The 22,264-nt window shown below is 40.6% G+C and overlaps 2 protein-coding genes across 2 annotated transcripts; both read right to left on the bottom strand.

The window, feature by feature from the left end:
- Positions 1-2,707: 2,707 nt before the first annotated feature.
- Positions 2,708-11,373, bottom strand: rab31 (RAB31, member RAS oncogene family). Its single transcript, XM_079347882.1, has 7 exons — positions 11,157-11,373; positions 10,088-10,167; positions 9,000-9,081; positions 7,799-7,870; positions 6,786-6,892; positions 5,911-6,020; positions 2,708-5,066 (listed from the first exon to the last, which is right to left on the bottom strand). The coding sequence occupies exons 1-7, from the start codon at positions 11,190-11,192 to the stop codon at positions 4,969-4,971; spliced, it is 585 nt and encodes a 194-aa protein (XP_079204008.1). The 5' UTR covers positions 11,193-11,373; the 3' UTR covers positions 2,708-4,968.
- Positions 11,374-12,133: 760 nt separating this feature from the next.
- On the bottom strand, positions 12,134-21,662 carry ralbp1 (ralA binding protein 1). Its single transcript, XM_079348959.1, has 10 exons — positions 21,549-21,662; positions 19,269-19,571; positions 17,656-18,087; positions 17,216-17,565; positions 16,543-16,704; positions 15,689-15,820; positions 15,380-15,490; positions 15,091-15,212; positions 14,873-14,993; positions 12,134-13,903 (listed from the first exon to the last, which is right to left on the bottom strand). Exons 2-10 carry the CDS (start codon positions 19,516-19,518, stop codon positions 13,583-13,585), a joined length of 2,001 nt encoding a protein of 666 aa, XP_079205085.1. The 5' UTR covers positions 19,519-19,571; positions 21,549-21,662; the 3' UTR covers positions 12,134-13,582.
- Between the last annotated feature and the right edge of the window lie 602 nt (positions 21,663-22,264).

The following is a 22,264-nucleotide window of genomic DNA, read 5'->3' as shown; positions in this document are numbered from 1 at the left end:
TACATAGTGCATCTTTAATATATCCTTGTTTTGTCCTAAGTTTAGTTTGTTTATTACGGTCATCTTCCATCTTATTAAAACACCTGGTGAACTGTTGGATGGATAATAAATACACATGAAGTTATACATTAAAGACAAGTGATAAGCAAAACCCTGTTCAAAAAGGGAGTATAGGCTGACGTCTTACCTTATTCCACCTACCCTCGGCTCCCTTTACATTTATAGAAAGCATGCAGTAAAAGAAAGTAACAGAAATCACATATAAATGCATTATATAGCCCTGATGTCCCAACAAATGACAACCTGATGGAGCTGATTAAGTTCAGTTTATATATGGATAACATGACCAAAGAAAATGATTTGTCAGCTTGTCTGACAGTTGTTTTATTACACAAACAGTAATACATAAACCTTTATTATTGTTAAATATAAATCTTTCATTTGCTTGATGTTAAATGTCCTGAGGGATTGATTCATGTGATGTGGCACACATTTACCATTTAGATGTCACATTTCTTTAAATTGTTTATTTTGATGTTACTATTCTCTTTGTTTTTGTCTTTTCTGTACGCAGAAGTGAAGTGAAATAAATCCATTGAAAAATTCTCCTCAAGCTCTGGGAAACTGATACATTTCTTTTCCCAACTAAGTGATAAATTAATAAATCTGGGACATCATTATGAGCTAAATCAAAAATAAAGTCTTGGTTAGTTGCATGCACCCCTAGTGGCTGTAAGAGTTCACTTTAACTGGTATAATAGGAAATGAATGCTTTCTGAAATGTTTAAATACACAACTCATTTTCAATTTGAGAGCTTAAAAAAAAGGAACACTTGTTTTGATTTAGTGTGTTGACTATGTTTTATCCCCGGGGGCCCCAAACTACGACATGCAGGTCGGACGTAGCTCGTCCCCACATCTGGCTCGGCCCTCAGAACAATTCCAAATGCATGTTGGAAATTAAAAATGATGTGTTGATCGAGCATCTGAGGCGGATCAGGTCAGGGAAGAGTAAAGCATCAGTATTCAGAATTCAGGGTGTTTAACCAACAGTGGACAAATGGATAATTCTTTTGGTTCAGTGCAAAGAAAAGGCTGTTTGTCTCATCTGTCTCGAGGAGGTGGCTGTGTTCAAAGGATACAATCCACGCCGACATCATGAATCCTGCCTCAAAGACAAGTACGATAGCTTGCAAGGCCAAGTGCGAGCAGACAAACTATCAATGAGAGAAGTGGACTGTTAGCTCAGCAAAATACATTTATACACCACATTCAGCTGAACTAATCTCCTGGGATAAAATCCATCTCCGCAATAATACAGGTAGTCACTCCAGCACATTTTATTTTCTGTTAAAGACAGACCGTGAGCCCTCGTCAGAAAAGTTAAGTGGCCCTCAAAAGGAATACGTTTGGGGACCCCTGCCCCAAACCAACGTGGATTCTTCAACCTCTCAAACATATCTCTGACCTTTGTCTGCTGTGATTTTGTTGTTCTGTCAGCTGACATGTGACGTCTCCGTAAATTAATACTAGCAAATCAATTTATCAGTCGGACTTCAAAGTCAAGATCTATCAAAACTTTTAGAAGTGTCTTATGAAATAAAGATATAAAGTCATTATACGGTCATTTCTACATTTTTTTGTTCAAAAATAACTGACACAGAACACAAGTTAATCTTCCTGCCTTAACATAATATACTCATTATCACAGTAATGAAGTTATTTTAATGATAGGATAAGTTTTTACGCCATCTCTCAGTTCACCAACTGTCTCGTAAAATCAAGAGTCTCCTGTTTGTTTAAAACAGCATGTGTCTTTATGTTCTGGCATTAAATAAAAGTGAACTCACCCACAAATCATTTGTACATTTGGAGGAATCCTGAGCAACTGAAGACACAAATGAGTAAATAAAAAATGTTTCAAGTCTAACAGGGTGACGGTGAAGGGTTCAAAATTAAGTGTTTAACTTCTAGTCAGTGTTAAAGCTCCCGGCATTACAACAAATCAAACAGCTGGATCATATCCGGATTTGTCCGGATTTCAGCTGTAAACTGTAAAATGTGATTATCATGTAAAATCAGGATTTTCACAGTTTGAAGTATTTTTATGTCCAATTCCGTGATAAGAAGTGTCACCCTCCCCCCCCCGTAACTGTAAGCTGCTGAAGAAGTAATCCATCCACTGCTGGGAAATGAGTAGGACTGGAATGCTACATTCTTGTGCAGTTTACAGTCTTTTTAAGAAGTCATGTGAGGCATACATTTGCAAAATTAAATTAAATTATGAAAATATGTATCGTATATTCTAAATTCTATTAAGAGATTCCTCTTTTGCAGCTCAAGATCAAATTTTGGGAGCGTTACAGCCTTTTTCTAAAGTTGGAATTTTCTTCAGGAGGATAAACAAGTTCAGATAAAGTTTACTTTTCTCACTTTGTCTATTTTGTAAAGGTTGGAGTAAATGCCACTAAAATACACCCCTTTTCATTTAGAGTTGAGGTTTCTGAAGTGTTAGCGAAGCTCAGTTCAGGTCCGTAATACTTCTTTCCCTGACGTCAGGAGGTTAATCCACACCATGACCCTTTGATATCGAGTTCCCTCCTCTTCTTTTTCTTTTCTAGCTCATGAGAATGTTCTGCTGTCTTTCACATTTCCAAACAAGTACTTAAACGCATCAATGGCTGACATGACCAAACAAAACATGAAATAGAATAATCACTACTTTTATTACATTGATGAATATACAAAAGTTAATCTGACCAATAGGGGGGTTACAGGGAAGCATGACTTATACAGTACACAGTATGGGTGGTTACAGATCATCTCAGACCTGACTGTTAATGCATTCAACTAGTCTGTGCTGAATTACTCAAGTCATTCATGAATTACACCAGCAGAATGCGCTTTAAAGTCATGTTATACAATGCTTGGGAAAAAAAAGGCACTTGGTAAACACGCACATATTTAATGTCAACATGTGACCACTAATAACATTTTTCTGCTCAGTATGTGATTATCTCTTGTTTCAAATGTCCATCAATCTCGGTCATTATCTGACCCTCTGCACATTTGGCCCACGGAGCGGCTCCTAATTCAGTTTCAGCCAGTCACGGAGATACGTTCTAGTGGAGGATGGTTAGTCATATGTCTGTCATTTGCTGTACGTCAAAATATCCTCAGTGATCACATGTGACACACATTTACCCACTGAAGCTCAGGATACAGGGACGGTTAGGTTGCATCACATTCCAGTCGATGTATTGTTTGTTTGTTTGTTTACCAGTAAACAAGGACACGTGAATCCGCTCATTTATGGGGAGGATTTTTTTTCTGACTTTGCACGTGTTGTGGAAAAGAGACATTGTGCATACAGCAATACATTTAACTCCATTAAAAAAAATATTTGTAAAAATATCTCAAGTGACTCTTTTTAATGAAATGAACTAACTTCAGTTTAAATGTTAACACGTTTTCAAATCTGATGAGATGTAGAACCAGAAATACTGTGACGTAGTAAACCACTGAGGGGTCAATTAAAAAGGCTATAAGCAGTACTGTAATTGTTAGAAACAAATGACTCAATACTTTTTTAAAGTTGTGAAAAAGTGCAGATTTCTTTGCTTGATTTCAAGTGGTCAAATCCAAGGGTCCTACTTCAAAAGATGCTTTAATGTACATTATATTAGTTTATATAACTTGTCTGATGGCTCTTTCAATGTTACCATTTTGCTCTTCTTGTAAACTGAAATTTGTCATTTTAGGGATTTATTCAGCTATATTCTTTAAAAGTTTGGTAGGTACACTAAACACAATTCTTCACACCTTAACAGCTTTAAGCCTCGATCAGACAGAGTGCCATTTAGAGTTTACGAAGTGTGAGGCATGCCGCTTTTACTTTTTCCTGAAGCCTTCTATTTTAAAAAGAAAACTAGATATTACTCATTTCCCTGCGAACACGAGACAGCCGGGCTTGTCTTCAGCGTGCAAATCGCATGAAATGGGGAAAAGATGCCTTTTACAAATGGCATGCTGTCTGATTGGAGCCTTAGTCATTTTCTCCTCTCAATGCTACAAATATGAAAACAAAACAAACAGAAACCTTAAAAAAAACAACTAAATTTGGCAGTCATATAGAGTCACTCCCTGTAGTGAAATCTGAGACTCAGAGTCTTTTCAGCATGTAGAAAAACATCTTCAACATAACACCATGTAAACATGTCAAGTATTGGTCACAGTGTCTCAGATCAGGTGTCATCCTGTAATGGTGTTAAGGTGTCCCAGCTGTTCATTCTTCAGCAATACAGTTCAACCATTATACAGCAAATGTGTGTGAAAACACATGACGCAGTGGAACGTAAAGGTGCTGCATTTCAAACACCGAAGCCAATTCTTGTTTAAACTTCTTACCAAACACTCCCATTCAAATCTATAACAGAGTGATACATACATGTACAGAAAAGCTCCACGAGGAGAAGTGTAGCCTAGATACGAATGAACACGAGGAAAAGTCATTTAGAGTGCGCCTGTTTGCTCTTTTCAGTGCAGCGTTGCATTCAAAACTGGCTTAAATAGCACATGAGCTAGATTGCTTGTTATTAATGGGTGCTGAATTTATAAGCTATTATGTTAAATGTTTTAAAATCTTAAATTTATACTGAACTATGAGTTACAGCTCACTAACAGACATCCTGCTGTAATTCAGCAAAGACACCACCAGATGGGGACAAAGTGGAGGGCTGTGTCGAAGCTGCTGCACGACATGAACGTGTTCTGATTCTTATAATACGGATGGTCCTTCTTTTTTTTCTGTTTCATATTGCAGTTTGACGGCATGTGCAAGCTGACCTCTGTCCCTCCACGGTCGGGTCTTTCCCTAAACTGGTCAAACTGGGTGCATTATGGACGTTGTGCTGTGCTGGTCTGGGTCCCGGGTGCTGGAGGAGGTAATCACATCAGGCACTGTTGGTACTAGCAGCATCTCCTGGTGGACGGAGCGGGCTGCCGGCTGAGTTTGAAGGACTCGTTGCTTTCCACCTCAGCGTTTTCCAGAGGAGGAATCTGTTTACCTGGACACACAGCACAAGAGTCAGCAACAGAGTCTCCATGGCACATTTACATTAATTTTAAGCATATGTAAAGTTGTATCATTATTATTATCCTCACTGCAGCACACCCTGAAGACCATATATCACTCTATGTTTGCATTCCAGATCAAAATGTTCGAGCTAAGGCTTTCCTTAAAGGGATTTTTTAAAGGTTGTATGAGGTGCTTGTAAATAGCTTATAGGATAGGATATTACTGTATTGATCCCCAATGGGGAAATTCAGGATATATATATAAAACCCTGGAGAATTTCCACAACCACACCATCACACAAAATACTTCCAACACTGTTTTACATCCTGAGAATGGGAGGTAAATAATCACTGTGATAATTCCTCTGCAGTATCTGATTCTGCGGCCATATTTCTATATTTATACACTTTCTTATCACTGTTATAATGGAGCATGTTTTGAGCTGGAAGAAACTGCTTCACCTGTTTGGCTCAACGCAAGGGAACGGGAGACATTGAGACGGTCTCACTCTGAATTTTACTTTTTTGCCACAAAAAAAGAAAAAAAGAAAGAAATGATCGAACAATGAATCAGTTATTGTTATTAGCATACGGTGAAGTGTTCTCTCATAGTTACTGCGCCCCTAAATACAGCTCAGAAGACAGAAGATGAGAACAGACATGCTGTTATTGTCTTGTGTCACTTGTGCCTTTATATTTGTAATATGTCTTTCTCTGTTACCTGCCGAGGGACAACAGATGGAAACTAGCACTTCTGCTCCAATCTGGCATCTTTGACAGCTGTTCATTAATATGCACTGTCCCGAAAAAAACAAATGACAGAATGAAACCTACTGATTTTCTGAAAGAGCTCCTCGACATTGACAGCGTTTCTGGCACTGGTCTCAATGAAAATAGCTGCAATTGATTCAGCAAACTCTTTTGCTTCCTTCATTGGAACTTCCCTGTAAAAAGAAAAAGAAAACAACACTGAAGTGAGGGGGGGGGGGGGGGAGTGATGATCACGTTTTTACCACAGTCTCGTGATAGATCAAACATTTCACCCATTCCATCTCTGATGAGTTTGTTCTGGGGGAACCATGGAGAAGATTAGAGCCGGAGAGGAGGAGCGGAGCTTTTCATGAGGAGTTTGATCTGACAGACTGATAGTTCTGTGATGTTAGATATTGTTATTTATCAAAGTTGATCACAAGGAGGCAGATAACTAATTATAGGCAGCAGGGAGCTTTCAGATCCAGCCCTGCTACAGAAGCCTTGAGCCTCATGTACACTATACGACTGCATATGCCAGAAAATCCTCCATCCAGTCAGGAGCAGCTGATCAAGCTTCGACGTACACTTCTTGACTTACGATCAGGCCGACTTCAAAATAAGTCCTATGTCTCAAAAATCAGCCTGAAATCATGCAGTGTGAGTCCAACTTTAAAAGATGATAAAACTCCTGATGACAGTTATTCAGACATAACATTGGTGAGTCTCGTTGACACCTCGTTTGTCAAACCTGTGAAAGTACTCTGTGCAAAAAGGACCAAAAGAGTCATATTTAAGATGACAGGCTGTGAGGGTAAATAATCCAGAAACAAAGAGCCGGGACACTTTAGCTGAACAAGAAGATGTTTGATAGTGAAGCGTGATTGCTTCACTATTATTGCTCAGAAGTATTCCCTCTGCAGCTGTGACGCTTGAAGAAAAGAAAAACGTCAGCTCACCTGATGTCTCCTAAATCATTCTTGTTCCCTGCTATGGCTACGACGATGTCCTCTGGGCCGTGCTCCTTCAGCTCCTTCACCCACTTCTTCAGTGTCTGGAAAGAGTCCTGAACAAAAAAAAAAAAAAAAAAAAAAAAAAAGAGCACACAATCATGGTCCAGCCAAGGGGAAGGTTCATCGTCAGAGTACAGGCAGCATTTTTACAACCAGTGTCACGCAGTATTCATCCCATTAGGTGAGGTATTTCAGACAGTTTTCCATTATCAGAGCTGGAAGGAATGACAGGTCAGTGGAGAGAGGCAGCCCAGAGTGATGGAAAAGTCGTTGAATTTTACACCAGCCAACCGGCTTCTTCAGTTACACACTCTGAGCACACCAGGGATTTATTCAACCAAACAGCATCTCTAACGGTGCCGTCGGATGAAGACCATTCTTATGTCTGCACACACACTGATGACGCTCGATCTCTCGAACCCTGTCATGGAGACAGGAAGAATCTACCGTACATTTGTAAAGACACGATGTTTGCAAACAAAACGTTCGTAGGGAGCGTTCTGAAAGACATCACCGAGACCTGAGAGAAGGCTCGGGATTAAAGAAGACATCTCAATGCATGGCTGTGGAAAAAATGAGATCTACACTCAGAGGACGCTGGAGAAGTATGAGAAAACGTGGAAAGCTTCCATGTGTTTTCTAAAGCACGGCCAGCTGGGGAACGTACCGATCAACAGAGACTCGCTGGACGAACAGCAACAAACTGTGAACTGGGTTTGAGCCAGTGAAATACCCTTGAACTAATGACTGCGTCTCATTTAATCTTTTCTGATTTCTATGTATCCTTCACTGTTCATTCTTCAGTGTGCAGCATTTCCTTTTGATCTGATGTCAGTTTGGAGGAGTGCAGGGTTTAGGGAGTTTAAGGGAAGTTTAAATGCCCTTGAACATTTTTGATGTGAAAACAAAAAGACATTGAAAAGAAAGAAAGAAAAAAAAGAGCGTTTGTTTATTCTTACCAGTTTTGTAATGTCATAGACTATGACAGCAGCTGCCGATCCTCTGTAGTACATAGGAGCTAAAGAGTGAAACTAAAAAAAGACAACGTATTTACATTAGTTTGTTAAATGTTCACCCAATTAAGTCTACAGATATCTGATGTGAACACACTCTTCAATCTGGAACATATCACACTTCAACATGTTGTGTCAGTCCATAAGGGACATCCTGAACTGGGAGTGGACTCGGCCCGTGCATTCTTCAGAGATGAGCGTTTCTTTCTGACAAGATTCATCTCTGAAATCACTGTAACGGTTACTTTGGTGTTAACAGAGCCGTGTACACAACGTCAGGCCTTAACCACAACGAGATGACACTGACGTCACCAAGGTTGACCACAATCCTTACTTTCATTTTTAACGGCTGCATTAACACCACCTTGCACTCTTTGTCATTTCTTGTACATTTGTGACATCAAGGAGAAAAAACTGAATGTGAAGGATAAACGGATGTGAGCTTGTATAGCTGACCACTCAAAGTGCTTTAACACCTCCACATTCACACGCCGACGTGAAGCGTCAGCAGTAACGAATCCGTTCGTACACGTTCACACACCACTGACGACGCAGCGGGAGTAACTTGGAGTTAAAGGTCTAACACAAGGACACATCGGACCTGTGCTGCAGGCGCTGGGGATCAAACCCCTGACCTTCTGGTTGAGAGATGGCCGACTCTACCTCTGAGCCACAGCCGCCCAAACTCTATGTTTATATGTTAGCATCTACTGAACAACCACTGCCAAACATTGTACCAGAACAACACTTGTGATCACTTCACAGCGTCTTTAGATCGAGTAAAGCTTGTGGTCAGAAGAACATCTGATTGATTCCGGTTTAATGACTTATGTATCCTAAATAAACCCCCCAGAACCCTTCCTTGGTTGTTCGTGTTGGATCAAAGATCGAGAGATAATAACGCTCTCCAGCTCTAACTTTTACCAACATGTAGCCAGTACTTGCTCTAGTTTTTTTAAGCTTTAAACTTTCCTCCAGCACACTAGGCGATGTGTGAATCATCCTATTTGACACCTATGAATAAGTCCATGTCATGAGGACCCCTGACAGAGACAGGATTGTGTCACTAACAGCTCCTTTATGCAAAATGTCATGGAAAATGTTCTTCCCCGCAGCAAATGAGGAATTTCTCTTGTGGTTCACTCACCCTTTCCTGTCCCGCTGTATCCCAGATCAGAAATTTGTGTAGTTCATGTCCACATGGCACTGTTTTAGTGAGGAACGATGCTCTGTGGACGATAAAGAGCATTTCACAACAAGGGAGTGTGATCTTTAAACAAGACACAGGAAATAAGTGAGTACCGGGCAAATAAGCTCAAATAAAGCCATGAGTCGGGTCAAAGGCCCATAAAAACATGTTCACACACTACCATGTGATTTATTCACAGCATGAGAAGAGAACTGTATCAGAAATTAAACAAATATAATGTCTTATTATTATCATTAGTTAAAATGAGACTGAAGGGAATAAAAACAGAACGTATCTTTTTAAATAGAAAACAAACACTGTTTTATTTTTCATTAACTTTGACTTCCCTAACATGGTTGAAACCCTCTCAGCTAATAATGAAACAAAAAAAGTAATGATCCAAAATCTGTTTTTAGCTTAATGACACAAAGACGGACGTTTGTTCTATGTTTTCTTTAAAGATGAGGGTCCATTATTCTGATGTCAGACTGTATTAAAGTACTGAGCTCTTTGATTCAGTTTGTTCCTATCAGGCAACACTGTGTGTGCAACTAGTGAGCGTGTGATTATCCTACACAGTACAGAGAAAACCAAGTTTAAAAAGCAGCAATGTAAAACATGACTCCAAGTCAAATCATCAGATTATATATGAGCCCAACCAATATGAGTTTTTTACACTGACATCTTTTGTAACAGGCAAAGATTTACCAATAAATCCTCACATAGAGAACGCTGCTTTCATAAACCAGCAGCTACATTACAGAATACACCGAGACCACGGTCTGATCTGCATGTGGTGGCTCTGCTATATGTGACAGTCTGTGGGTTTTGAATAGGTCAATCACATCAGCTCAGCCATATATCAGTCAGACTCTTGATGTCTGTAAATGTCCTTCAAGCGTTGACACAGTAAACTTATAGACATTACACCAACTGTATGACTTAGATAAGAGTAAAGAAACACTAAAGCACAAAGCATGATGTTTCTCTTGTTCGATTGCTTTCTCTGCTTTTCCATCCTCTTTTGTAAATCTCGATGAGCTTACCCTATTGTTGGACTTATGTTGTGGTCAAAATGATCCTGGACGAATCGGCAAACAATGCTAGATTTCCCAACTCCAGTGTCCTAAAAACAGAACTGTGATTCATCAGTCACATCACTTATTGACACATACACACACACACAGAGAGAGAGTCACTATTGATCACTATTGATTAGGCAACACTCTGGTCACATGCTCACCCCCATCAGGATGGTTCCTGTTCACCCATACGTTCAACAACTGGCATTGCACTTGACGACAACCTTACAAGTTTGTGCAAGACAACTTACTGCAATTTCCCACAACCACCCCCAAAATGACCTAAATACCCTTTATGGTTTTTTGGTGATTAAGCCATAATGACAGCTACAAACCTGAGTGTACAGTATTGCAGTGCAAAGCCCGGTGTGCATTCAACCACAGTGTTAACAAAAGACTGGGAAGTAAGAGCAGCAGGCCTACCTAGAAAAACCTACATTTGCTGTAAAATGCTTGTGGAGCATGTCAGCTGCCTTTAAGGCGGACTGCACAATCTGGCAGACAAAAGTTTACACTTCTGCTGAACTTGTTTTGATGATTGCATTTTTGCGGTGAAAATAACATCTTGAAGTTTTCCTGGTACCGTCTGCCGCATTTCGCTAACGCAGCAGGAAATCTAACGGAGGGCAGAGGAGGCTGGTGATGACGTCATGACCGATAATCTGTCATTTAAATCGTTCACGTATAACGGGACGAAAAAACGCTGGAGGATAATTAATTATCAATATCACTTGTGTAAAAAACAATAACAATACATGAGACAACACGACGACTTAACAAAAGTAAAAAGGTCTGCGACGCCCACCGACGAGTTTCGCTGAATTTGCATCAACAGTTGCAACATTTTCTGAAGTTTTCCGACAAAGAGGAAAAACGATAAAGTAACAAAAAAAGTATCCGGTGTTTGAAAATTAGGCATCGTGAGGCGTCTAACAGTGAACCTCTGAGAAGGTAAACTAAATATCGTCAAAACACATTGAAGATTTTTTTACCCTAGAAATAAAAAGGATCAACAAAAACATCCGTCACTTACCCCTAAAAGACAAACTTTGAGCTCCCTTATAGCCATCGTTAGTCCTGAAAGGTTTTAAAGCATCATTTGTCACTTTTCTCTTAGTGGATGTGTCTCGTCATGCTTGACACCATCAAACTATTTTTTTTTTCCTCCTCTTGTTGGATAAAAGAGAAACCCAGCCCCTGAAACACAGAAAGGCCGACCATCTCCTTTACACAGTGTCAAGAAACACACTAGACACCAAGTACTTCCGATAAAGACTTTCAAAATAAAACTGGCATCTTCAGAGCACATCTCCTTAATTGCATAGCCAATTAAAAATACAACAATCCTCAATGTAAGTTGTTTTTGTTTTTTCAATTGAACTTAAATTAAGACTGCCTTATTCAATAACCTACTTTTACTGAACAAAATACATTTATAACCACTTAAATTTGATTTACTCAAAGTTTCCCACCATCAGCATCCAAAATTGTGTTTCAGAATATCTTGCTTGTGTAGACCTCTATATGTGCCTGAAGTGCACCAAATTTCCCCTTACAGCAATTACATGTGAAAACAATGATACTCAGATTTTAAAATCAAACTCCTCATTGAACACGAGTCAGCATTAAAAAGAAAAGGTTCTCGGATTCTGAAACCAACTTCACACACATCCCGTCTCTTTCTGACAGTTTTCGTCTAGCTTGACTACTTTCCAAATCGGAAACCAGTCAAAGATAGTGACAAAAAAAGAAGATGAGTAGTTCCTCTATCTCTTTCAGATACTCCGGATTTGATTCCAACTCGAAACTCAAAAATAGCACACTTCACTCTTTTTAAAACGGATGTAAACTTTTAAGTTTTCAGCCTCATTAGGCGGGTAGAGGGAGCGGCATTCAGAAAATGTGTAATGGAAACAGAACTAATTATAGACAGTCGGCCCACAAAGCTCTGTAAAAAAGGTAAACTATTCAGAGTGTATTTCAGGGAAAGACGCACAGATTCAGATTCAGTTTATTTTTGGACACTTTATTCTTCACAGCAGTATTCTGTCTGCAACAATAGGCTACAAAAGCCAAGGACAATATGAAAATAAATTCATGAGAAGCTTCTGAGCCCAATCCAACGTTTACATGTTTCAGTCACAGGATTAATAACAACACGTTGAATCATGTGTTCAGATGAGATTGCTTTGATTTGCCCATGACCAAAGCAGGGGCAGTCACACTAGCATACTCCATACAGGTCAATCATAATACAAAAAAAAAAAAAGTATGACAAAACATTAGAGCTGAAAATAACAGTATGTATGCAACTTTACAATATTGTACACAAACCTTAAGTAAGCCTTTGCTTTTAATGTCACTGAACGATGACGGTGCTTTGCTTTAGTCAAAGATCAGCTGTGAAATGAAATGATTGACTTTTTACTCACTTCCAACTGAACTAACTCCAAACATCAAGAGTTACAAACACAATAAACTGAGCCCGCCTCCTGCATGCATCTTCACATCACTACAGATGTTTTACTCCATCGTAAAAAAAAAAAATCAGAGGAAGGTCATTTCATGTTTGTGCAGAGTACCAGACAAGATGATTGCACTACAAAGCAAAGTGTTGTTTCACTGAGTGTCTGTACTCGAGATGCTTTTTGTTGTTGTTGTTTTTTTAAAATCATGCTGTAATAAAAAAAAAGAAAGAAGCTTTTTGTTATTTATTTTGTCATTCATTTAAATTTTCACCCTCTGGTCGGTTTGCAATGTATAACGCTACGACGTCTACATGCATCTGTCAATCAAAGAAAAGAAAGCATCTACAATATATTTATTTTTATATATATATTCATATATTACTAAAAAGATGTCATTTAAAATCAATGAGTTTCTAGATAGTCTTGAGTATTCTTCAGAATACTACTTAAATATATAATATATAGATAGACCAATCATGAATTCTTTATTTTTCAAAGAGCTTCTTGTGTTAGTGGTTCTCTAGGGGAAACATGTCCAGTCTGGCATCTTCAGTTATGGCACAGTGGTCTCTATCCTAACATGTCAGATATGCATCTAGGTAAGCAACTTATTTAGAAACAGGGACTGAGAATATATCTGCTCTGTGCCAGTGAGAAAATAATTCTTACTCGTAGCAATCCCTTCATTTCTCTTTTGCAGCCCTCCTTCTTCCTTCCCACAGGTTTGGCACTGATGATACTAGTGTCCCCTTAGTCTCTCAGCTGCAGCCAGTTGTCCAATACAGCAGCATCTCTACTTAAAATATTTTTGTTTGCATGAGGAAATTGAAAGCAAAGTATTTAATGAAAAGAAACGTAGAAGAGATTTTCCCACCGTTGCAAATAATAAACTCCAGCAAAGTTGAAAAGAGTGACACTGTAGGACAACTGACCAGCGGGAGAGACGTACAGCAGCACACGGCCACCAAATACATCACTGAAGGAAGACTTCTCACATGTTGGTGTCTCTCCTGTCTTTGTTTGGGGAGGGCTTTGAAGGATCCTTAGCCGCCTTTCCATTGGCAGCAGCAGAGGCCGAGGCAGTAGCAGCTGCAGTGTCTGCGCTGGCAGCTGCAGCGGTGACGGAGCGCTTGCTTTGCTCCTCGCTGCGGGGCTCCGGGCTCGGCTGTGTGGGCGGGGCCTGCTCGGCCGGTGGCTGGACGGTCAGTTCCTGCAGCTGTTTGTTGCTCTGCAGGAGGCGAAGCTGGACGCGGAGCTCCAAGATCGCTTCCTGCTCCTCGTGGATGGCCTGGTTCAGGTGGGTGTTTTTGTTCTACAGGGGAACGACAACGAGATTCAGAAAGCCCTGGTTTGTCTCAGACAGCATTTAGAGAGAAACACATTGTTTTCTATTCATCATGACCATGCTCTTAACTTTTCTATTAAAGGGAACACAACATCTGAAAACCTCAAAACAAGTATATAAACACAAATCCTACTCTGAAGTATTCTTTCAGACTTTACTAAGAATAACACAAACTGAGTCAAACAGGAATAATACAGAACAACCAGTATGAGACATTTAATTCAAAATCATAATGATCAATATTTAACAAATGTTACCAAACAAAGTAGACGGGAATATGAGCAGTTCTTTAAATTTGTGCACTTTAAAGTTTTATTTTTGGCCTTTATTGATAGAGGGAGGACAGTGGATAGAGTCGGAAAGGGGGAGAGAGTGGGGAGAGACATGCGTGAAATGGGCCACAGGCCGGACACGAACCCGGGCCGCCTGCGCGCGAGGACTGAGCCTCGATACGTGGGGTCGCGCGCACTGCCGCTGCGCCACCGGCGACCCCAAATTTGTGCACTTTAGAGTTTGACGAGAATTGAAAAAGATCAGATAAGTATTTCAACCCTTTCTTACTGGTTTAACTGGTAGAATACCAACACTACACTAACAAACTAACTGAAAGTAGATTTTATTTTCTATGTATTTTTTGTCTGCATGGTTTAGATGTGTTGCAGCTGTGAAGCATGTTATACTCGTGTCTATGATCTGTGGTTCCTTGTTACCTCTTCATAAGAAATCATGTTAACTTTAACACAAATGTACACGAGTCTTTGTGTTTTCTGTACGCCTGTTTTTTTTGTTTTTTTTACACAACACAATTTTATGTGTCAGACTCTCCTCTTTCCTCACTTGATTTTCTTTTAACACTGTTGGAGGCACCTTAAACAATAAAGACTCTTTTTGCCAACTACAGCGTCAATGCATCAAAGGACTCAAACGTCCTCTCACCTCCAGCTCCTCGTTTTGCTTCTGCAGGTCTTCCAGGATCATCTGCAGCTCCTCCTCATCTTCGCTCTCACTTTCGCTGTCGGAAGAATATTCCTCCGTCTCGCTGCGACCCTGCTGCCGACTGACGAACACAACAACGGGTTGCTTGTACTGACGTGTGCCTGTATGTTTCTCATATAACTCATGAGCCGCCTCAGATATTTGCAGTCTTCTCTTACCTCTGAATGTCCGCGATCTCTCCTCGCAGTCTCTCGATCTCTTCCTTCTCAGTGGCAATCTGTCTCCGAAGCACCTGCTCCAGAGAGATCAGCTCCTCCTGCTCCGTCAGGATCTCATTTTCCTGAATAATGACAGAAGAATATCAGCTACTGCATATCACATACTGTCTATATATCAGAGGCAAACAACATGGAGTAAGAGGGATGTTTAAAGCAGTTTTTAGAAAGCAGTCCTGGGTAATTATGTTCCTTGAAGCCCAGGTCTTAAAGGTGCACTTGGATGACTCACCTGTGCCAGGAGGAGGTTGATGACTTCCTCTTCATTCTCTGTCATTTCCTCCTTTGATACGTCTTCCTTCGAGAGGCTCGCTATCTCCTGGGCTATTTTACTCTCACACTCCTGAAAGGTAGAAGGACCACAGTGAACCTTTGACTGTCCACCTATGTCCAGATAATAACAGAGCGGGCTTCATTCACGTCTGTGGTAGAGGTCATAGTTTGCTGGTTTGCATCATGTGGAATTGTCTTCTGTCTTTTGATCTGATTGATATCACCTATCTTCACACGCAAATGAAACTGCTTCTGGGACAGAACTGACCTGACGTTTGGCCTCCCTCAGCTTGCGTTTCAGAGCCGTTAGGATTCTCTGAACCTCCCAGAGTCGCTCCTCTTTGGACAAGTCCTTCACCCCGGCCTGCAGGTCTCTGTGCAGGCAGTTCAACAGGAACTCCTAAAACACACACATCTTGTTTTATGTCTCCCCTTCTCATCTTTTCACAACAAGTTAGACTGAGAGCAACAGTCAGACGAACGTCCAACAGACTTCAGCCAAACCTGTGACCCGTGAATAATGTGTACAGATAAATAAAGGTGCAGAATCAGTGAAAGAGATCATTAATTAAAGGAACAATAGGCATAGTTTTATTTTTTCACTATGCAAACATCTAAATTCACACGAGTCATTTCTAATAAAAAGAGACAGAACTGACTCTCAAAACGTACTAAAGAGAAGTTCAAAAGTCTGCACAAGGTTAGGTGAGACCAGGAGCATATCAAAAAGAAGAACTTTGAGCACATAGTGACAAAAAGTCCAAACTTGATGTGTTTGTTTGCAAAATGTGCCATTTAAAAAAATATATTTTTCATAACCTAAGAATCTAAAAACTGATGAGACTGAAATAGAGAAAAAAAAATATTTTAAGCAAGAAGGGTTAACTTGAACTAATACTTGAAACAAGTTATCAGACTCAGTCAAAAGGTTAAAAAACAGCATCTGCAAAGCCTTACTGGTTACAGGCTGGTTCATATTAAATAACCAGTTCATACATTTGTAGTTTTAATGAGCGATGTGCACGACTATTATCTTGTGTCATCTTCATATTGAGAGTGTAAATCTAAGAGTTTAACCTCACAACAATAAGTCAAGTTGTGACTTTGAGGGACTGGACTCGCCTGTCGTCTGATTTCCTCTTTGATGCTCTCGGCGGTCTCAGGCAGTGCTGGCATGGTCGCCATGTTGGACCAGCGGAGCGGCCGCACCACGGGCTTCAGGACGACGTCTCCGAACAGCTCCGTCACGTGTGTGAAGAACATGTAGAGCACCCGGTTCCCGATCTAAAGCAGAGGGGAACATTTGGGTGAGCACAAGAGAAAGCAGCTCGGCACACAGCGGCGTTTATAAAACAGTGTCTGCATTATTAAAGGAGTACAAATCTAAACTGTGCCACTTTCAACAACAAAACAAATCCCTGCGTGTTTACTCTGACTGAAGTGACCTCCGGCTCAACTCGTTCATTAAAACAAGTATTTCTTTAACAGTGTTGTGGCTGCGGCTCTTGTAGAAAATTGGAGCAGCCACAGAAATGTCCCCTGTGGGAACGGATGAGCTTCACTAAACTGGGCCAGACTTTCAGAGTAGAAGCGACAGTTCGATCCAATCAAATCTTTGCTGGTTTGTTGCTAAGGAGATGTTTCTTATCTTTGAGGTACACTCAATTGTAAACCCTTTTTTTTTTTTTACTCGAGGAATAGTCTAAAACATTTGACTTCTTTACGTCATCTTTTAACCTGTGCAGTGCTTGTGTCATTTTCATTCCCGTTTAACTTCTGATGCGTGTTCTCTGACCTGGATTGTCGGGTTGAGGACGATGGAGATGTTCTGAATATTCATCTTGGTGTCCGCCTCCCTGACGATGACGTGGTCCATGTGGGTGACGAGCCAGGAGAGGATAAGTCGGCTCTCTGCCGGCACCTCGGTCAGCAGCCTCTGGAACTCCGTCACCTTCTCGGCTTCCACCTGCCGACCGCAGGCGTCCTCGAAGCGCTGGGCCATATCCCGGCCGAGCAGGTTCTCCGGCAGCTCTCGGAGGTACTGCTTCAGGAGGCTGGCGACCGTGTGGGGGTCGTACTCCTCCAGGCAGGGGCACTCCTCGCGATCGTATGCTGCTTTCAACTCGTCCACCTTTGACTTCATACCTGAGAGGGGAAGAAGCTGTTTAGTCAATGAATGAAAAGACAAGGCAACATTTTATTTAGCGATGTTCACAAAGTGATGGGTGTCTTTACCCGAGACCCGGTAGATGCCTTCACACTTCATGCCATAACTTTCAATGTAGTCCACACATTCTCTGAAGATGGCTGGCAGCTGGATGCCATCATACAGAGCTGTCCTCTTCACTGCTTCAGCCAAAGGCGCTCCAAAGATGGGCCTAAAGGTGGGGACCTCCACCGGGACGGGCTCTGCTTCCGTTGCAGGTTTCTTCTTCTTCTTTTTCTCCTTCCACTGTTTGACCACGTCTGCAGCCGTCAGGTCCTTCGATTTCTTATCCTTCGCCTTCTCCTCCTTGGGGCCCTTCTCCTTGACTTTGAAGTCCTTCTCTTTCTTCTTGGAGAAGCTGGGCTTCTTGAAAACATGGATTCCTTTGGAGCGCTTCATCTTGGACGGGCTCTCCGCTTCGTCGGCTGAACTGTCCTCCTGGAAGGCTGCGTAGCCCTCCGCTGTGAGAGCGAAGAAAGAGAAGGATCAAGCAGAAACAGGGTTATATGTGACGCAGCCCCGTTTTTTTTTACCCTGCTCCTCCTACGACAGAATCAAACCAGGAGTGAAACAGAAAAAAGGAAGAGACGTTGTGAGGGAGAGAAGACAGCAAAGGAGGAGGAGAACGGGGACTTAGAAAAGAGGTCAGCCACCGATTTAGCATCGCTCCCTCTGCACCTTACACATCCCCTCTCAAGCGGAGCCTCAATTAAGATATTCCTGCTCAGTGCAAGCAGCTCCCACACGCTCACAGAGGACAGTTAAGTGGCCCTCTTTGCTTTGTCTCCTTTAACCTCCTTCACTCTAGCTTACCCCGTGTGTGTGTATAATACACACACCTTTATCAACGCTCTCTGGGTGTGAACTGAAACTGTCCATCTCTTCCTCTCACCCTCTATATCCTGCTGTAAAAAGCTAAATACAGACATGAAGCTGATACGACGTGGACAATGAGCCCGACAAACTGCTCAGTGCAGGACATTTCTCCCCGCTGCAGAAAAGTACGACGCTCTTCATCGCTCTTTACTCCGAATATTTTCTACCGGAGAGACCTTCAGTAACCTAACCTCATTCGACTTTTTCAACAACAGATCTCATGATAACAGACGGTTGAAGAATCAATAAAAACAAAACTCGTTCGATCTCCTCTGTAAAAACTCATTCTTGACATGCTGCACATGACTCCATTTTGGCTCAACTGCATGACACTTGATAAAGACAAAGGGCTTTGTTTTCCTCATGTTCGTATATATACAAATATAATACAATTAAAATGAGAAAGAACACAAGAATGCAGCTTAAAACAAACATTTAGACGAGTAATAAATATAGGAGAGAGTGGAGATGAAGCAGTCAAATTTAGTTTTGTAGTTTTTAAAACCAGAATTATTATCATTTGTTTTACTTTTTTTTTTTTTTACTTTATTTATCCCCATGGGGCAATTAAAAAATTTGACAAGAAAGAAAACGTGTAGTTTCATATCCATGACATTTGTTTCTGTATGATTGTGAAACACACTCCATAGCGGTTTGTAACTATGAGAGCAACAAAAAGAGGAAACGATCCACAACACTGCACAGACATGAATCTGTTACTGTCAACAGTATATTAGAAATGTGAAATGAAGGAATCACTTCTTACTCCTTTTCTCCTTCTTCTTGAACTTGTTCTTCTTCTTGCTGTGCTCTTTGTCGTCGTCTGACACGTAGGCATCCGGGGGCTCGTGATGATGGCCATCGTGAGGCGGCGACGGCTCCCCGGTGCGGTACAAGCCGGGGAACTTGGTGGGACTGATCTCCTCGGAGCTGGGGGTGCGGGCCACTCCCCCGGGGTGCTCAGCCCGCCGCTGCTCTGCAGGGCTGCTGCTCGGGGGCAGGAAGCACTCAGTCATGGCTGCTGTGGCCTTCTTACTCCTCTGACGGGCGCATCACGTCTCCATCACACCTGCGGAGGACAGAAATAAACTCAACCGTGTATTCCTTTGTCTTGATTAAGAAACTGCTTTTCCTTTTACCCTATCTGCTCTGTCTTACGTAACAGGAAGTGGACGAGTCTGAGAGATGTTGAGGTCTGCCCCAAAATGTTATTTTATTTTAGTAATACTTGTTTGTAGACATTGAATCACACGGATAGTTCAACTATGAAATATTTACATGAGCATTTTACAACTCTGGTTTCCAAAATACAATTTAAAGATTTTAAACTTCAAAGTTGTGTGGGATTGTTTTTGATGAATCACGAGTATACGCCAACATTAAAGTTGAATCTTGTCCCATCTGCAGCGTACGTCCACTCACAGACGACTCCATCCATCTATCCGCCTGTCTGCAGCAAATTAAGTTCCAAATCATGAGTTTATCTCGTCCTTTTTTACGGTTAAACATTTGTATGTACTGTCAGTGAGGATCCACAGAAGAATAGTCCCTCCGGTATCTTTGTCGATGATTTCATTTCAATGTTAGGTTGGTTTCTTTGACATGCTATAAACAGTTTATTTTATCCCACATGTGCAATTAGTACATAAACATCTTCATTCTGCACCAAATAAATAAAAAACTTAAAAAAGAACCGTACCTTTAATCATTGTAAGAGCCTGTTCAAGCATTGACTGCAGCAGCATCAAATAGTTTAGATAATTCAAAATAAAATTCAATGTAAGATTTTGAATTGTGGGTGACGTGATGATTAAAAACCTGAACTGAATTTTAACCATTAAACACTGTGACATAAACAGAAAATGGCCAAACTAATAATAATAACTTGACATATATTACTTTTTAAAAACAAGTGACTACAGATCAATAAACGCCTTGTAAAGAGATAAATAACAAACACAAGACAGTTTAAAAAAAGTGATTTAAAAGAGAGAAGTGTAAAACCTTATTCCTACTTTTTTTTTTTTACTGAAGGTTTAAGTACAACAAAAGGTAGGCTGTTTCCCTTTCCTATTCTAACTTTTCAGATTATTTAAACTGAACTACTGCAACATTAACTTCCTCCCAGCAGATGGGGCTCTGCTTTATGAACAATCCTTCAACACTTCACATCTGCAAACAACAACAATCACAACAATCAAAGCTGCAGGCCCCTTTATCCACCATAAAAAAAACAGCTGCAGGCTGAAACGAGTCTGATTACTGTCTTTAAATGATCTCTACATGTGGACAGTCCTTAAAAACATCAGATATTTATCTTAAAATAAACCATCGTGGTGTAGATTCATAATCTCAATAAGAGTGCTGTGTAATTATAAAAAAAGATTAAAGCTATCTTAAGATGTAAATTAAAATGATTTCAGGTTCAGAGGATCTCCCGTTATTTATTATTATTATTATTATTACTTATTATATTGACATTAGAAAAGTTCATGTCAGAAGAAGTAAGTGTGGCACTTCTACAATTTTAACAGAAAATAAATGCTGCAGAGATGTGATTAAATATGTAACATAAAAAGACAGTATGGTTCAAGCTGTCCGGTTTAATCTGTGAACAAAAGGTCTTTTAATAAAGTCTGTTTCTCTGTCTGACATTTTAATCTTTTGTCGCTCAGAGCAGATTATCCTCTGTGCTTTCTTTCCCTTCTTTCTGACTCCAGAAGGACAATAAAACCATCACAAACCATTCACATCTCGTCATTTCGATGTTACAGACACCACTGATAGTGTATGAAAAAACACATGTGAGCATATTCAAATTAAAAACAGTAAAACAAGCTTTTCCTCTGAATGGAGGGGCCCATATGCTAACGTGAGATCAGCTAGCTGCTAGACTAGCTCATTAGCTAGCCTTTCCGTTTCTGTTTAATACAAACGTAACTGACATACAATATATAGTTAGCACCAAGTACTCTCTCTCTAACTCTCTTTTGCACCAATTGTATTGTCGTTACTTCAACAAAACACAAAAGATAACAAACTTTACCAAGAACTATCCCGTTCGGTCAATTTCAGAGTACAGCTTCCGGATATCTGTATACTAAATAAATCCATTTGCGCATGTGCTTTCGCCGTAATGCATGATGGGAAATGAAGTTCCCTTGCGGATAGCCCATTCGCTTACCGCAAATGTATAGTCTATGTAGGTTTTTCCTCGCCAATAATGATCTGGAGCTGATGGAGATTGTTTAGACTGAGTCTTCTTGTTCTCAGCCACAAGTTTGAAGTTATACCAGACAGAGTACAAGACAACCTGTCAAACAAGGTTTGGTAAAGTGACTGTGATCTAAATTTGTTGAAACCACTTGCTATTCTGAATCATATGTACTTTCCCAAGCTTCGTGGTTACACTCAGAGCACTGCTGGTCATTCTCACATATGAAACACATTAGTCCTGTGATCTTTGTTGGCACCATCTGCTCCTAACCCACAGCTGCAATGGCAAAATGAGGTCATGATTCAATATTATTTAAAAAAAAAAGACAAACAAGCTCTCATTGTGAGTCTGGTGCATTAGTCTATTGCAAACTACTGTTGCATGCCAATTGGGAACAGAATCAGTGATAGGGCACCCTGCTGCCTTTTGAAAAAGCACTGGCATCACAAAGAGCATTTGTGTGGTCGTGAGAGATTGGCATCGCTAAATGTTCCCTTTCCCCTTCGCTTGCATGAGACGGTCAGTGAGCACTGAACACCTGTGGA

The sequence above is a fragment of the Symphodus melops genome (assembly GCF_947650265.1).
Source record: "Symphodus melops genome assembly, chromosome: 7".
NCBI lineage: Eukaryota > Metazoa > Chordata > Actinopteri > Labriformes > Labridae > Symphodus > Symphodus melops.
This window is presented reverse-complemented; position numbering and strand designations above follow the sequence as displayed.